The sequence below is a fragment of the Mangifera indica genome, chromosome 5, assembly GCF_011075055.1.
Source record: "Mangifera indica cultivar Alphonso chromosome 5, CATAS_Mindica_2.1, whole genome shotgun sequence".
Lineage (NCBI taxonomy): Eukaryota > Viridiplantae > Streptophyta > Magnoliopsida > Sapindales > Anacardiaceae > Mangifera > Mangifera indica.
In genome coordinates this window covers 15,505,730-15,520,880 of record NC_058141.1, presented here as the reverse complement: position 1 = coordinate 15,520,880, position 15,151 = coordinate 15,505,730, and the positions used below count along the sequence as shown (strand labels likewise).

The 15,151-nt window shown below is 33.0% G+C and overlaps 3 protein-coding genes across 7 annotated transcripts; all 3 read left to right on the top strand.

Annotated features, from left to right (window-relative positions):
- The first annotated feature begins 1,997 nt into the window (after positions 1-1,997).
- LOC123216706 (polyadenylate-binding protein 2) lies at positions 1,998-5,484 on the top strand. 2 transcript variants are annotated; one of them, XM_044637221.1, is made up of 6 exons: positions 1,998-2,267; positions 2,342-2,444; positions 3,146-3,216; positions 4,009-4,200; positions 4,275-4,402; positions 4,975-5,484. In XM_044637221.1, the coding sequence occupies exons 1-6, from the start codon at positions 2,136-2,138 to the stop codon at positions 5,018-5,020; spliced, it is 672 nt and encodes a 223-aa protein (XP_044493156.1). In that variant the 5' UTR covers positions 1,998-2,135; the 3' UTR covers positions 5,021-5,484. The 2 variants fall into 2 exon arrangements, with proteins under 2 accessions (XP_044493156.1, XP_044493157.1); XM_044637222.1 differs by lacking the exon at positions 1,998-2,267 and having other exon boundaries at positions 3,146-3,211.
- Positions 5,485-6,236: 752 nt separating this feature from the next.
- LOC123216707 (mediator of RNA polymerase II transcription subunit 31) lies at positions 6,237-8,803 on the top strand. Its single transcript, XM_044637224.1, has 5 exons — positions 6,237-6,397; positions 6,484-6,581; positions 7,246-7,342; positions 7,548-7,626; positions 8,279-8,803. Exons 1-5 carry the CDS (start codon positions 6,351-6,353, stop codon positions 8,561-8,563), a joined length of 606 nt encoding a protein of 201 aa, XP_044493159.1. The 5' UTR covers positions 6,237-6,350; the 3' UTR covers positions 8,564-8,803.
- A 924-nt stretch (positions 8,804-9,727) lies between these two features.
- LOC123216704 (glutamate dehydrogenase) lies at positions 9,728-14,524 on the top strand. Of its 4 annotated transcripts, none has more exons than XR_006502276.1 (10): positions 9,757-10,037; positions 10,128-10,241; positions 10,817-11,038; positions 11,142-11,216; positions 11,320-11,436; positions 11,547-11,797; positions 12,192-12,267; positions 12,349-12,435; positions 12,824-13,970; positions 14,299-14,524. XR_006502276.1 is itself a non-coding variant. In XM_044637220.1 (9 exons), exons 1-9 carry the CDS (start codon positions 9,930-9,932, stop codon positions 13,007-13,009), a joined length of 1,236 nt encoding a protein of 411 aa, XP_044493155.1. In that variant the 5' UTR covers positions 9,728-9,929; the 3' UTR covers positions 13,010-14,524. The 4 variants fall into 4 exon arrangements, 1 of the variants encoding a protein (XP_044493155.1); XR_006502275.1 differs by having other exon boundaries at positions 14,060-14,524; XR_006502274.1 differs by having other exon boundaries at positions 12,824-14,231.
- The last annotated feature ends 627 nt before the right edge of the window (positions 14,525-15,151 follow it).

Below are 15,151 nucleotides of genomic sequence, written 5' to 3'. Positions count from 1 at the left end.
GCTATTGTCATTGTAGTCTTGAATAATATTTTCTGTTTGTATATTTTTTACATTATCGAGACAGAGATAGACTGATTGGAGCCGTCTTCAATTTGATATGGATATTTTTTTTAATAGTAATATATATATATATATATATATATATATATATAAAATATACACATAAAGTATATTATTATATAATTAATTAATTTTAAATTAAAAATAAAATAATATTTAATTATAAAAAATTATATAATTTATATATTAAATTATGTATTTAAAAAATATATATACATAACATCTTATTCTTTAGTAAATTTATGAACAAAAGTTATAAACAGCCAAACATGCATGTAAACACTTCATAAGATTTGTAAAATTTGGAAATTTTGACATTGTTAAAAAAGGATTATTGCAATGGAAGATATCAATCTTGCAAATGTAATTTCTTTTTTTTGTTTGGGTAACCCCCATCCCTATGCAAGTTGGATCATCATTAGAAATAAAACCAATTATATCGAATAGATCAAATATCGTGTTCAGTGGCTCTTCACCTTGAAAACTCACTCATTCACCACCCAAATCACCTCTTAGAGGTCACAAATGTAAATTTTGTTTATGTCAAATGTACTAGATTAGAGGTGACAAGGTCGTGATATATCAAGTTAAACCAACTTTGATATGATTTATTATGTTTGTGAATCATGTTAGATCAAAACCCTTACAATAATAGGTTATAGGGTTAGGTTAGTCTGCAAAAATACTAAAAGTTACGGCACGACTCACACTTAAAGTCATGTCATATCAAAACCTTAATAAGCAATCCACAAGTTTTTAATGGGCAAATCAAGGGGGGCCTAAGCCAAGTCTTGAACCAATCCAACGCCTTTGACACCTCTATACTAGATGATTAAAGGAGTATGATACCAAATTGGACTAGAATTATAATTTAGGTTAAAATTCATGTTGTGATTTACATTTTTTAATCCAAGTTTTGACTTTAAAATTTTGTTCACCCACAATGTGTATATCATTCTTCTTTACCTAAAACTTTACTCCTTTAATTAAAAATTTGTTTTAGCACTATGTGAAAGTTGCAATTACCATATTACCATTTATTCTTCATTTCTTGTTGCCTTCCTTTTTCTCTTTTTTCTCATTTTCTTTCTTTGGGTTCTCATGTTCTTTCTCTCCCTCATCACAACAAGAAATGGCTAGAAACTTGATTTTTGCTACCTCCACCTTCATCATCAATTCCACCTCCATCATTCATTCTCATCATCATTACCATCTTTAGCATGGTCACTATCATTCATTATCACTTCTATTTTTGTTGTTAAAATTTTTAGAGATAGGAGATAAAAATTTATCGTCAAATTCTCTTAATTCAATATAAATTATATAAAACCATCGTCACGTTACGTTGGGTTTTGATTGTTGTTTATAGACAAATAGTAATTAAATAATATTGATTTATGTTTGTACTGTCATTTTGTTGGGTAGGTTGTGTGAATGGAGATAATGAATAAGCTTGATGAATTATTCAACAACTATGAGGAAGAAACCAAGATTATAGGGTTTGATTTGAAGGTTTTTAAACCTTTTAGAAGGAAACCCATATCACATAAGTTGATTTCGAAGTTTTTAAAATTATTACGAAAATGTATATTAGGGATTAATTTATAAGTTTTTAAACTTATTTGTTTGTAAGTTTCGTCAGTATTATTCTTATTTTAAATTTTATTTTTTTATTTTTTTTATACCTGGATGGTTCATAGGTTTGAATTCTTAAAGAAATTAAAATGACATTTTTGCTTTTATGTCATCAAAACTTTTGTAAACCAAGTTTGAATGAAAAATGTGATTTATATATTAAATGGATGGAAAATTATTTAAAACTCAAACCCTTGTTAGCATAAATTATAGATAAAAAAATGTTTGTAAATTTAGAATGAGTAATGGGACCTGTACTAATTTAACTATAAATAATGTGTCAAATAAACCACTAAGCAAACCAGGCCTTCTTTTCGAAAAAATTACGAAAGAACCATCTTCCCCAATCCCTCGATCATGAAGCCACCCACGCCTAATCCCAAATCTATACCGTCAAACAGAACCTAAAAACCTCCCAAAACCCGTACACACTGATACAGATGGAAGACCAACACGAACACGATTACCAAGACCATGGCGTGTACGGCGAAGAGATCCCCAACGAGATGGACGCGGACGATCAGAATCCGGACCATGAACAAGAACTCGACGACCCTAATTCTAACTCCAAGGTTTTTTTCTTTTTCTTTAATTTTTTGGTAAGGTTTTTTCTTATTAATTCTTTATAATTTTTAAACAAAATTAGGATTTGGAGGACATGAAGAAGAGGTTGAAGGAGATTGAAGAAGAAGCCGGCGCTCTTCGTGAAATGCAGGCTAAAGTCGAGAAGGAGATGGGAGCTGTCCAAGGTCTCTCTCTGTGCTTTTATGTTACTCTGTGTTTATTGTTTTATTAAATAAATTTTGATTTTATGGTTCGGACTTGATGAACTCGTTAGTTCATTGTTGATAATTTGCGCTGTAATCATTCAGCTTTCAAAAACATTTGTGTACTTTTTTATATATATTTGTGGGGAAAATTTACCAAACTCGAAGGGTTGATACTTGAAAAAAGAAAAATTTGGACTTGTCTGGAAAATGAAACTTGTCATAGAATGTAAAATTTATAAATGTTTCCTATCAGTAGCTATTTGATTGCGTTACTAGTATGGCGATGTCTTTGTAACCTACAGATGAAAGTGGGCAACTTTTAAAGTCTTATGTTTGTAATTTGTTTATTTTATTGGCAACCTGTACTGGATAGCAGTGAGCTCTAGATTTGCTTCCATTTACTAACTATTTTGATCACTAATGCTGCTGCCTTCATTGTGAATTCTGGTTTGTGGCAGTTTTCCAGAATATTTTGATTAATGTTTGTTCACAAAGTAAATAAATTATGTCGATTAGGAATAAATCTGCAAACTTGTTGTACTCCTTTATTGTTATGTTGAAAAACTTATGTGGCCTGGCTCTAGGTCAAGTAATTTTGCCTCACCTTATTGTCTTACACTTTTTAGTTCTAGCTAGCAGTTCTTCTTATGTTGAATTTTTTTCCCTGGATATTAATGAAGATACCTCAAGTACTTCTGCAACTCAAGCTGAAAAGGAGGAAGTGGATGCCCGCTCAATTTATGTTGGTAATGTGAGGTTTCTTGCCTTTATTTTTGCATTTAGCTTTTCCTTTTGGTAATCTGAGGTTTCTTTCTTTATTTTTTTATTTAGCTTTTCCTTACCATTTTTCGAACAATTAATAAGGTCACTTTGGAGTTAACAGTGTTATTCATCCTTTATTTTTGTGTTTATCTTAATGCATTTGACTGATGTATGAACTCTAAGGCTGGTCATATGAATATAGCATGAACTCGTGCCATATAAAATAATGTTCCCAATGCTTTAAAGTTTGACAATTGCATAACACTCTCTCTATCAAATACTTCTTTTTTGCCTTCCCTACATAATTTTACATCGAAAAGGGTTTCAGGTAGCTTCTCTTGCAAAAGAGCTGTGCCAATTCTAACACCACGAATATCACTCATTTCAAACCAACTTCGCAAAATTAAGTAGGACAAGACTAGTGCAATTCAAACTTTTTCCTTGATAAGCGACATCTTTTCTCAAACTCATTAGCCTTGCCGAAAATTCCTCTTTTCAAATATTCCATCATAGGTGCAATTATAGTTTTGAAATTTCATAATTGATTTGTGATAGTAGGTTGCTTATCTGTGGAAACTGTGAACCACCCCAGCAACTAAGGTTGTGAAGTCTATGTATATAATTTAGTGCTTGCTTTTTCTGGCTTTGGTCATTTGAATTTGAATAAGATATTCACACTATAGTTTTTACACTTTTATTTGTATTGTTTCTATGTGTATAACAACTGACACTTAAGATGAAGCCAGTAACTCTTTGCTGTGTATATATGCATGTAATTTAGGTAGACTATGCTTGTACCCCCGAGGAAGTGCAGCAGCATTTTCAGTCCTGTGGAACTGTCAACAGGGTGACAATTTTGACAGACAAGTTTGGTCAACCAAAAGGATTTGCTTATGTTGAGTTTGTTGAAGTTGATGCTGTTCAAAATGCTCTTCTGTTAAATGAAACAGAACTGCATGGTCGTCAGTTAAAGGTCTTTAGATTTGTTTTCTTGCATATAGTTTCTGTATATACAATATTATAGTGTTGGGTTGGGTCTATCTTCAGGTTTCTGCAAAGCGAACCAACATTCCTGGTATGAAACAGTATCGTGGAAGGCAGCCCAACCCATATCTTGGTTTCCGAGGTAGGAGGCCCTTCATGCCTGGTGTGCCTTTTACTCCATATGGCTATGGGTAAGCCTTAAAAAACCTTTACTCTGTTAGTTTGGTAGGATGATTAACAAAAATAAGTGAAAATATGAATGTGTAGGTTCATGTCTATCTTAATTCTTGCTTCTGTGATTATGGATGTGATTGTTTGCTTCATTCAATTATTCAAATCAAACTTGCTATCTTTTCATTCTATTTTTTTATTAACTCTACCTCTAAAACATATATTTAGTGGAATATCTATTTCACTTCCATTATCTGTGAGAAATTTTGATTTGGATGATTGTATCTTGAGGATCCATGAAAAAGCTTTTGGGCTTTGGAGGGGTCCTTTTAACTTTTATGTTTTCTTCCTGCTTCACATTTAGAAACTAGTGCATGTATGTGTCATAAATTGTTCATTTGCTTCACTCAAGCAACATTTTGAACCACCACCAGACATGCGATAGATTAATTTTTATTTAGCTATTTGATTGATGGCTTGGAAACTGCTAGCTTTGCCTTTATATTTCAGTTCCATTCTGTAAATAATATAAATCAAATTTATCGGTTCCTGTGGCTGTTCATGTTCTGAATTCACTTATCCACATTTGCAGAAGGGTTCCCAGATTCAGGCGGCCAATGAGGTACAGGCCATACTAATGGTGGTTTATGATAATTGTCATATAATTACATTTTGAACCTAGTGGCAGGAAAACACTTGTATCATTATATTCCTGTGGCAACAGCCTACTGGCTTCCTCTCCGATGGTTCTTCCGATGGATTTGTGTTCACTCTTCAAGTTCTGCACTTTCTTGCTTTGAAAAGAGATAAAAAGAGGCAGAAAAGCAAATGTTGTAGGGACCTTTTTTCTTTTTGGGGAAAAAAAAAAGTATCTACGAATTACTGGTCTCAAATGGGTTAATTTTTAAGTTTCTGACTATGGATTAGTTTAAACTTAGAAGGAATTAATGTGGATCAAGTGATGTTTTTTCCAAATTGGTGGGCTATTCATGCTATTATAGTTCTCTGATTTTTCATTTAGATAGGTCTTGTCTATGTGTAAAGAAATGGTCAGAAAATTGAGTATAAGAAAGGTTGAAAAAAGATAAAAAAATTCATTCAAGTGAGGATGTTATTCTACATAACATATTTTGTTAAATGCATTTATTCTTAGAATTATGAAGGCATATTGAGTTATAATAAGATACTTCAAATTGTGTAAATTAAAGTGAAACAAAGTGAGGTGTAGAAAGTGTACAGCCCCCCACCCACGATTATTTTTTTTTTTTAACCCTTAAAAAATTGTATAAATTACATTTTTTTTCATTTAATGGTGGCTTAAAAATATTTTTTTAACAGTTGATGATGTAAATAATATTTTTATTAGTTAAAATCAAAATTTATTAAAAAATTAATATCGTAAAAATAAAATAATAATTTTATCATTTAAAATTTTTAAAAATTTTAAAAATAATTTTGTTTCAAAATCTCATATTTACATTTAAAACGTGATAATTAAACTTTTTATTAATTTCGAAGCTTACAATTTAAACTTTATAATTCTTTAGAAATTTTAGTTGTTAATATCACTCATTTACTATTATTATATTCTTATTGTTTATATAAACTTTACTCTTAATTATGTTTTATTTTGATATAATCTAAATTATCGTTAATGACTTATATATATATATATATATATATAGTTTTATTATTTAATTTTATGATGTTGTTTAAGATTTTTTTTTAATGTTAACAAAATTTGATTTTGACAGAGGTCTTTCTTTCTGTCATTAAGTGGTGTAAAAATATTTTGTGTGACCAACTTTAAATTTATAGAATTTTATCAAGAATCCGACTTCATAAAACTCAGCAACATATTTAGTGAGGCCGGGTGTGGATCTCTATAGAAGTAGGCCCAAATCACTCCATCTCCTTCTCTGTTGGAGTTGAGTCTTTTCCTCGCTCGCGATTTCGTGAGGGGTTTGAATGGCTGCTTCTAAAGAAGGTGAAGATGCATCCAACACTACATCCTCGTAAGCGTCTGCTTGGATCCTCTCCCATACTTGATAATAAATTTGATTGCTAATAATATTTTAAGTTTTCCCGTGGTATTTTTTAGGCCAAAGAAGATGTATAAAGACCCAGATGATGGGCGACAGCGTTTTTCGCTTGAATTGGAATTTGTTCAGTGTCTTGCTAATCCCACTTACATTCACTGTATGTTTTTTTCTCCACTCTTCTTTCGATTTTTAGCCCCTTTTATTCTGTCTGCTTGTAATTTAGGGTGCTTAGGCGATCTCGTTGTTGTTGATGTTATGGAGTTTTTTAACGATATTTATCTTATAATGTCTTTTGTATTACTTTCTTTTTTGGCTTAATTGCGTTTTTAATGTTTTTTACCTCTTAATAATCGAAACATTTTGAATTTTATTTGACACCCAATTGCCCACATCTTTTCTGGCATTTGAATGATTAAAATTGAAATTTTATGTTGCAAGCATAGAGGTATAGATTACTGATAGAAAATTTGGGTTTGAATATCTAGAGATGACGTTTCAGTTGCCAGGGCATTGAGATTTGAGCAAGTCACACTTAGGTGATCCTGCCTGGATGATACCAGATACTTGCATAAATGTTTCAGTAAATATATGTTGACGCATGGGTCCTTGATTACTTGCACGATAACTCGATAAAGAGTTTTTGCTTCAACTGTATATTTATCTTTTATGAACCATAGTTTGCGTGTCTGTGCATGTTTGCACAGTCACACTGTCATGCATATCAAATAACTTTGGTTTCATTCTGTCCATTGTCACAGCTATTTTTGTTTTGCTACCATTGCATTTTTGCCTGATCTTTGGCCCTTGATTGTCTTCTGCAGATTTGGCTCAAAACCGCTATTTTGAAGATGAAGCTTTCATTGGCTACTTGAAATATCTTCAGTACTGGCAACAACCAGAGTATATAAAATATATAATGTGAGATATTTTCTTGAAAGCACGTTTCTACTACCTTTACACTTGTGTTGCTAGAACCGACTGCATCTTCAAAGTAGAAGGGGACAAACTTTTGCTTATCCAATTGGTTAAATTCTTCAATTTTTTTTTTTTTTAATTTTTTGGAGGGGTTATGATGCTGGTGGGGTGTTGTTATCCTTATGCTTATCTTCTAGGACAATTTCAGGTATCCTCATTGCCTCTTTTTCCTGGAACTTCTCCAAAATGCAAATTTCCGCAATGCAATGGCACATCCAGGCAACAAGGTCAGATTCTGCTGTTTTTCCCCCGCCGCCTTTGAGTGTGCTTTTCAAGTCATGTTAATCTCTGTTAAAGTTTCTGGTATTGTGTTCCTCTAAAATATGTCTTCATTGATGTTTAGTTCTAGTTTAATAACATTTTTAAGCAACCCATGGAAGTTTCAGTTCTTTTAGTTACGACCTAGTTCATTATCACCTTTTTTTTTTTTTTTCATTTTCATTTCACTAGATTTTTTATATGTATATTGCATTTGCCTAATGTATTTTTGCTTTATCCTACTGATTGAGTATACTATGATCTGTTTATGTCATTCTCTTTAGAGAGTTATGTCAAGAATATTGATGGATCTTGGCCATTGTATGTGATTGTTCATCGAACTTTTTGTTGGAAGGTATATATTTGTTGCTTAACAAGGTGTGCTAGTTGCAGTTTCTAGGATACCCTAATATTAGCGGACAATATAGTTGGCATCTTATAAGTGTTTTCTGTTTTAATTTATCGTCTTTTTTATTGGTGAACAGCATAAAACTAATTGGCTGGGTGAGATTAAAGTTGTTCTCATATTGTTTATTGAAGGACATTTTAAAATTAATATTGATGCAATTATGTTTGTTCTTAATGTAAAATAAAATCATTTGCTTGTCTTGAAACCTGAAGGAATTGGCACATAGGCAGCAATTCTTTTTCTGGAAGAACCATAGAAACAATAGATTGAAGCACATTTTACCGAGACCTCTTCCTGAAACTGTTGACACACCAGCAGCTGCTGCTCCACCTCTGCCGCCTGCACCTCCTGTGACAGCTGCAACTATCCCTATGACAGCTCCTCCTGCACAAGCCCCTTCTCCTATGCAGTATGGTATTCCCTCAGGATCTGCTCTCGCAAAAAATGATATGAGGAGTAGTAGCATCGATCGAAGAAAGAGAAAGTATATACAGTGAAACTATCTATAGTATAATGAACTCTTTTTTCTCAGCTTTCCTAACAAGAAATGCAGTAATTGCTCAGAAGACCCATCCAATATCAACATTCTGATGTAATTTTAGTTTGGTTATTACAGGAAAGAATGATAAATTAACTTATCATCCCATTTCATGTATTTGTGATGAGATACATTTGATGGGGTAATCAATGTTTACTTTGTTTGTGAGAATGAGGAGATATGTATTCTATGTTTACAATTTTGAAGCTGTAAGCATTTCTAGATTGAAGTCAGATCCAGAAGTAGCATTATGAAATTCAAATTATTATTGTTGCTATTTCAGTATCAATAAAGCTTTTAATGAGTATTCATTGTATCAATGAATGAATGAACAATTGTTACTGTAAAGAAAATCTGACTATAGGCTTATGTGATGAATAAAGTTTCTGGTTGTAGTCTGAGACCTTGGTTAAGCTCTGCCAAAAATTTCTGGACGAATGCATGGGAGCTCCATTTGAGGATTTAGCCATAAGCAGTTTTTAAAAGCCATAAAAAAAAAAAAAAAATAATATATATATATATATATATATATATATATATAGTTTGCATATAATTTAAGTATATAAATAATATATTTTTATGTAATTAAATAATTTTAAATTAAAAATATAAAAATACTTAATTATATGATAATATATTATCTGTATATTAAAAATATATATTAATTATATATTTAAAGGAGAATAAAGTTCAATTAAACCAGGTTAGAGTTGGACGCGGCGAATCGCGTAATTTACTTGAAACCTCTGGCTGCGTGACTTGTCAGTGTGTCGAAGATATTACCCACTGAAATATTCAAACCGAAAGTAGCTCATATCACTTATTTCAACGGCTCAGATTTAAACTGGTAGAATAAAGAAAAGAATATGTAACGTCGACGTAGAAGTCAGTGTCCATGATTTCTGCCTTTTCCAACAATATTGATGCTATTTTGCCCCTTTCTCATTCCCAAATTACCCTTCTAGAAATGCAATAGCTGAACCCAACTATCAAAAGCAAGTAATTCGTGTATGTATTGGATGTCAAAGTGACGTTTACAGAAACCAGTGTGGGCTGTGAAGATTGGAAAAAGTTGGGGTTTGGATTGGAGAAGGTATAGTATTTGTAGATAAAAGGGTTTAAAGTGTAAACACCTCTACGATTCTTCAACTTATTTCCATATTTTCTTCACTCACATCTACCTTCCTTGTATATTCCTTTGTTGCAAGTTACAACAACCCAACGCCATCATTCATTCTTTCAGGAAACTCCTTAAATAAAGTTCCCTTCTTTTTTGTTCCATTTCTATCATCACTTCTTCTCATCTTTCATTGGCAGGTTCAGCCATGAATTCTCTTGCTGCCACCAGCCGTAACTTCCGCAACGCTGCGCGTATTCTCGGCTTGGATTCTAAGGTCGAACGGAGTCTTTTGATCCCTTTTAGAGAGATCAAGGTTTGCCTTCTTTTGTTTTTTTTTACTAAATGTAGTTTTTCATTTGTTTGTTTTTTCATTCTTATCATGTGATTATTACTTGGAGTTCAGGTGGAGTGTACCCTTCCGAAAGATGATGGAAGTCTCGTCACGTACGTTGGATTTAGAGTTCAACATGATAATGCACGTGGGCCCATGAAAGGAGGAATCAGATATCATCCTGAGGTAATAATTTTTCATTTCTTTTGTTTAAGTTACAGGGTGTTTATTTGTTCTTTTGGCTTAGAATCATGTATATTGTATAGTTGTGGTTCTGTTTGGATGTTAGATTCCGAATTGATTTTTTGTTTTAAAAAAAAAACATTTTATTGGAATATTGAAGGAATGTTATTAAATTGTATGTCTATATTCAGGACTTTGTAATTAACATTTGTGTTATATTCTGTTCGTATAAAGATGTTAAATCTTTGCTTAATCATGTAGTCAATAATCCCTCTTTGGTTTCTTAATTGACATTGGTTCTCTTGCTTTAACAGATGCATCAATCTGCAAAATATATTTCCTGGATGTTGGATAATTAGTTTTCCTCAAAACAATTTTGTCCCAAGCTTAATCAATATACATATGTTAAATACATAGAAAAAAATTAATGAGAGAACACTTTCCCCAATTTTTTTTACTAATGGTACCATCAATTCTGTCATTGAATGAATGTTCTGAATAAAGTTACGGTGCTGATCTTCTGCGTTTATATATTAGTGTATACAATTTCTTACATTAAATTTGACTTGTGTCGAAAGGTTGATCCTGATGAAGTAAATGCTTTGGCTCAACTAATGACCTGGAAGACAGCTGTGGCAGACATACCATACGGAGGAGCGAAGGGTGGAATAGGATGTAACCCAAAAGAGTTAAGCATTAGTGAGCTGGAACGTCTAACTCGTGTCTTCACTCAGAAGATCCATGATCTCATCGGAACCCATGTTGACATACCAGCACCGGATATGGGCACCAATGCCCAGGTCTTATAATCTGTGTGATTTTGTTGTTGTCCGTTTCTTGATTTAGTATCACTTTTAATATAATTACTTATCCAACTTGCCCATTTCTTGAATATACGTACAGACTATGGCATGGATTTTGGATGAGTACTCGAAATTTCATGGTCATTCTCCTGCTGTTGTCACAGGAAAGCCCATTGTAAGTATTCAAGAACTGAGATTTCTGAATCATCGTCTGTTAGTCGTTGAGTTGGAAGTGATCCCTCTCCTGCCTTAGCTCATGCTTTTATTTTGGATTTTAGGATCTCGGTGGATCATTGGGTAGAGAAGCTGCAACTGGGCGTGGTGTTGTTTTTGCAACAGAAGCTTTACTTGCTGAACATGGGAATTCAATAAGGGATATGACGTTTGTAATTCAGGTAGATTTACTTTACATGTCAATTTTCAGTTCATACATGAGCTAAATGCCTTTATGTGAAGAAACTTACATATTTTTATTGAAAATTTATCTTAGTAATTAATTTTGTAGGGATTTGGTAATGTGGGTTCTTGGGCGTCTAGACTCATTCATGAGAGAGGTGGTAAGATCATCGCAGTAAGTGACATAACTGGTGCAGTTAAGAACGCAAGTGGAATTGATATTCCTGAATTGCTCAGGCATAAAGAAAGAACTGGTAGTTTGAAGGATTTTCATGGGGGAGATCCCATGGATCCTAGTGAGCTTCTTGTGCATGAATGTGATGTTCTCATACCTTGTGCTTTAGGTGGAGTTCTGAACAGGTAAGGCCCCTTTTGCCAAGAAATTTGTTCACAGTTTTTTTATTATTATTTTTGGGTCTCTGTTTGGAAAACTTTCCGCTTGTTGAATTATAAGAACATTGTTCTAAGGGCAGCTTCAGTTTGCCTAAAATCTGCTACAAAGTCAAACAGCCACTTTACTTTTCGGCAAAGGTTGCTCTATTGTGCTGATTTTAAATGCCTGACCTAATATATGCTACTTTTGAGAAAGTTCATGATTGAAGTGTCTTTCACCTTCCGGCAAATTAGTTGGTTCAACATATTGCTGCTGTCACATAGATGAGCTTTCTTATTTCATGTAATTAAGATTTCTTGGCTTTTCTTTTCTAATCAATTCGAACTGAATTGCCTAAATTTTTGTGTTCTCCCATTGAAGGGAAAATGCTGCAGATGTGAAGACCAAGTTCATAATAGAGGCAGCAAACCATCCTACTGATCCTGAAGCAGACGAGGTAACATTGCTGTACCAGTTTCTCCTTGTTTCTGTAAGGAAAAATTTTGAAGGGTTTAGTAATGAGATTTTGATATTGCAGATACTATCCAAGAGAGGAGTTGTGATACTTCCTGACATCTATGCAAATTCTGGGGGTGTAACAGTTAGCTATTTCGAGTGGGTTCAGGTAATAAGTTACGACTTCTTTCACCCTGTTGATATTTTCAAAATAGTATTACAATAAATAACGTGTCAGATGAAATTCTCAATTCTGATTGCTGAAAATTTCTGTCCCGCATGTGATGCAAAAGATGTTTTAATTTCGGTGTCACCTTATATACTGTTCATACTGTCTTTTGGCATTTCGTGGTTGCCACTTCGCTTACTACATTTCAAGCTTTTATCTTATTGACAGAGACAGAGTCACACAGCTAAACTTGATAAGCAATTGTTTTAAACTAAAACATAGATGGCTGGGAGCCTGAGACTCATTTCACAAGAACAAGATGTGTAAATTGATTCATTAATCATTGTCAAGAAGCCTAATACGGTTATGATTTTGTGCAATCTTGCAGAATATTCAAGGTTTTATGTGGGAGGAAGATAAGGTGAACAATGAGCTTAGGAGGTATATGATTAAAGCTTTTTATAACATCAAGAGCATGTGTCAGACACACAATTGCAATCTCCGAATGGGTGCCTTCACACTTGGGGTGAATCGAGTAGCACGTGCCACCCTATTGAGGGGTTGGGAGGCATAAATGGTTTTCTTCAATTTTTCCGTTGATTTTTTTTCTCTTTTTCTTTTGATATATCTCCAGCACGGCAGCATAAAAGCAGCTTGGAAGCAATTCTTTCCTGCCACCAAGTATTTTTTGTTTCCAGAAGTTCTGAACTTTTAGACAGATTTAAGTGTATTCTTTGGTGGGGGATTGAATTTTTATATAAAATCTGTGATTCTTAGCCGCAGTGTCTTTGAAAAAGATAGTACAGTCTTGCAATTGACTTCATTTTCTTTTTGTTGGAAGGATATTGGAATTGAAGTCATATATTGAAGCTAACTATTTTGCCCGTTGAAATCATCAGCACTACTTGCCAGCAGAATATTGGAAATGATTATTCACCGAATTGACGAAATCCTGCTCTGTTTCTGGTCTTGATCCGTTTTAATGTGCTGTGCTGTGGCTATAATGTTCTTAAGTGATTTCATCCAAAATGATTTTGGACCAGATGATTGCCTTGGTGACTGAACTTTCAAAGAAGAAACAGAAAGCAGCTTGAGCTTTCCATAACTTTGCTGACAAAAAAAGGGAGAGAAGATAATTTTATTTATTGGAAGTATGGGCGTTCTATCACGAATAACCAAAAGGAAGAAAAAAGATGTAAACGAAAAAAAAAATAAAGAATTCAACAAAGAGCCTGCAGCTCAAATCATGTGGCTAAGAAACAGCAGCCTCAAATAAGACCTGACCCGCTCTGTTTGAACAAAGCAGGTGTCAAATGTAGCTACTTTAAATTTAGGGGACCAAAAAAGTTTAGACATTGCTGAGCAACAAGGGAAGTCTCTTTATAGATGGGTAAATGGAATGAGGTTGGAGATGAATTGAAGCATGGATCAGAGACAGATTCTTCTGTTGCAAAATTCATGGAGGAATGGCACATGGGACCTTAACATGCTTGTTAAGGAGGGCAAGATGGATTGGGATAGACTGATTGTTGCAGGTGAGTGCCTTATCATCCAACAACATTACAATCATTCAATTTTACAGAAGTTTGTTTTTGCTTGAGCGAATGTCACTGTATTTCTTCAGAGTAGATGCTGAACTTGTCTCTTTCTTCATAAAGCTATTAGTTCCTGAGTCAAGCAAAAGTTGTTCAATAGTAATAATCTCAATTGCTAAGTATTTATATCTGCGGATCTCTGGTAGAACCAAAAAAGGGGAAGGATAATCAGCAACAAACCAAGAACTCCATCATACCTTGGTGGGTAAGGGATGATATCTCTTAAAGTTGCAACTTCAGAATTTTATTAATAGAATTGATGTGGCAGGTGGAGCTGCACTGGTGGGATTCTTCATGGCATACATTACAAACAGGGAATTTGGTTTGCAAGAATCTAAAAGACGTGGCAGATGAAGCAACAGTGTATGACAAGCAATGGCAGGCGTATAAATTCCAAAACCGGAAAACAAAATATTGTAGTTGCCATAAAATTCACATTCGTGTGATTGTGATCTGTTACCAATGTTCATATTTATTGCATGAATATTCAACAACAGGTTTCTAATTATACCCAAAAATAACTTGAATAATGGAAGTGAGGTACATGCAAATATAATACATAAGTGGCTAAAAGACTTTTTCCCATCCAAGGATAATTTAAAATCTAAATTGATATCCATTAAATATAAAAAACTTAAACTCTCATCTATAAGTTGATAAAATTAATATATTTAATTAACTTTAAAGATAAAATCATTATTTAATTATAATATATTAAAAATAGTGAAAATTTATTTTATTTTTCTCTTTGGTCTTGCCCTCCCACAAGATGATGATACTATTTAAAAAAAATTATAATTCCCCCCTCTCACAAGTTAACAAAAAACAACGAAAAAGTGTTTTCGGTACAATGTTACCAAAAAGAGAGATTCCATCAGGAGGGTGACTGCCAGTGGAAAAAAAAGAGAGATAGTAGTCGAATTATGGTGGAGAAGTTTGTTCAAAATGAAACCCTACAAAAGAAAATGTAAATTTTTAAAGTTTAATTTTAGAAGAAATTATTAGTTTTTTAAATTAAAAAAATAAAATAAAATTTTATTATTTTAAATATATTATAGTGAAATAACAATTTTATATCTAGAATTAACAAATTTTATTAATTTTAATAATTCATAAATAAA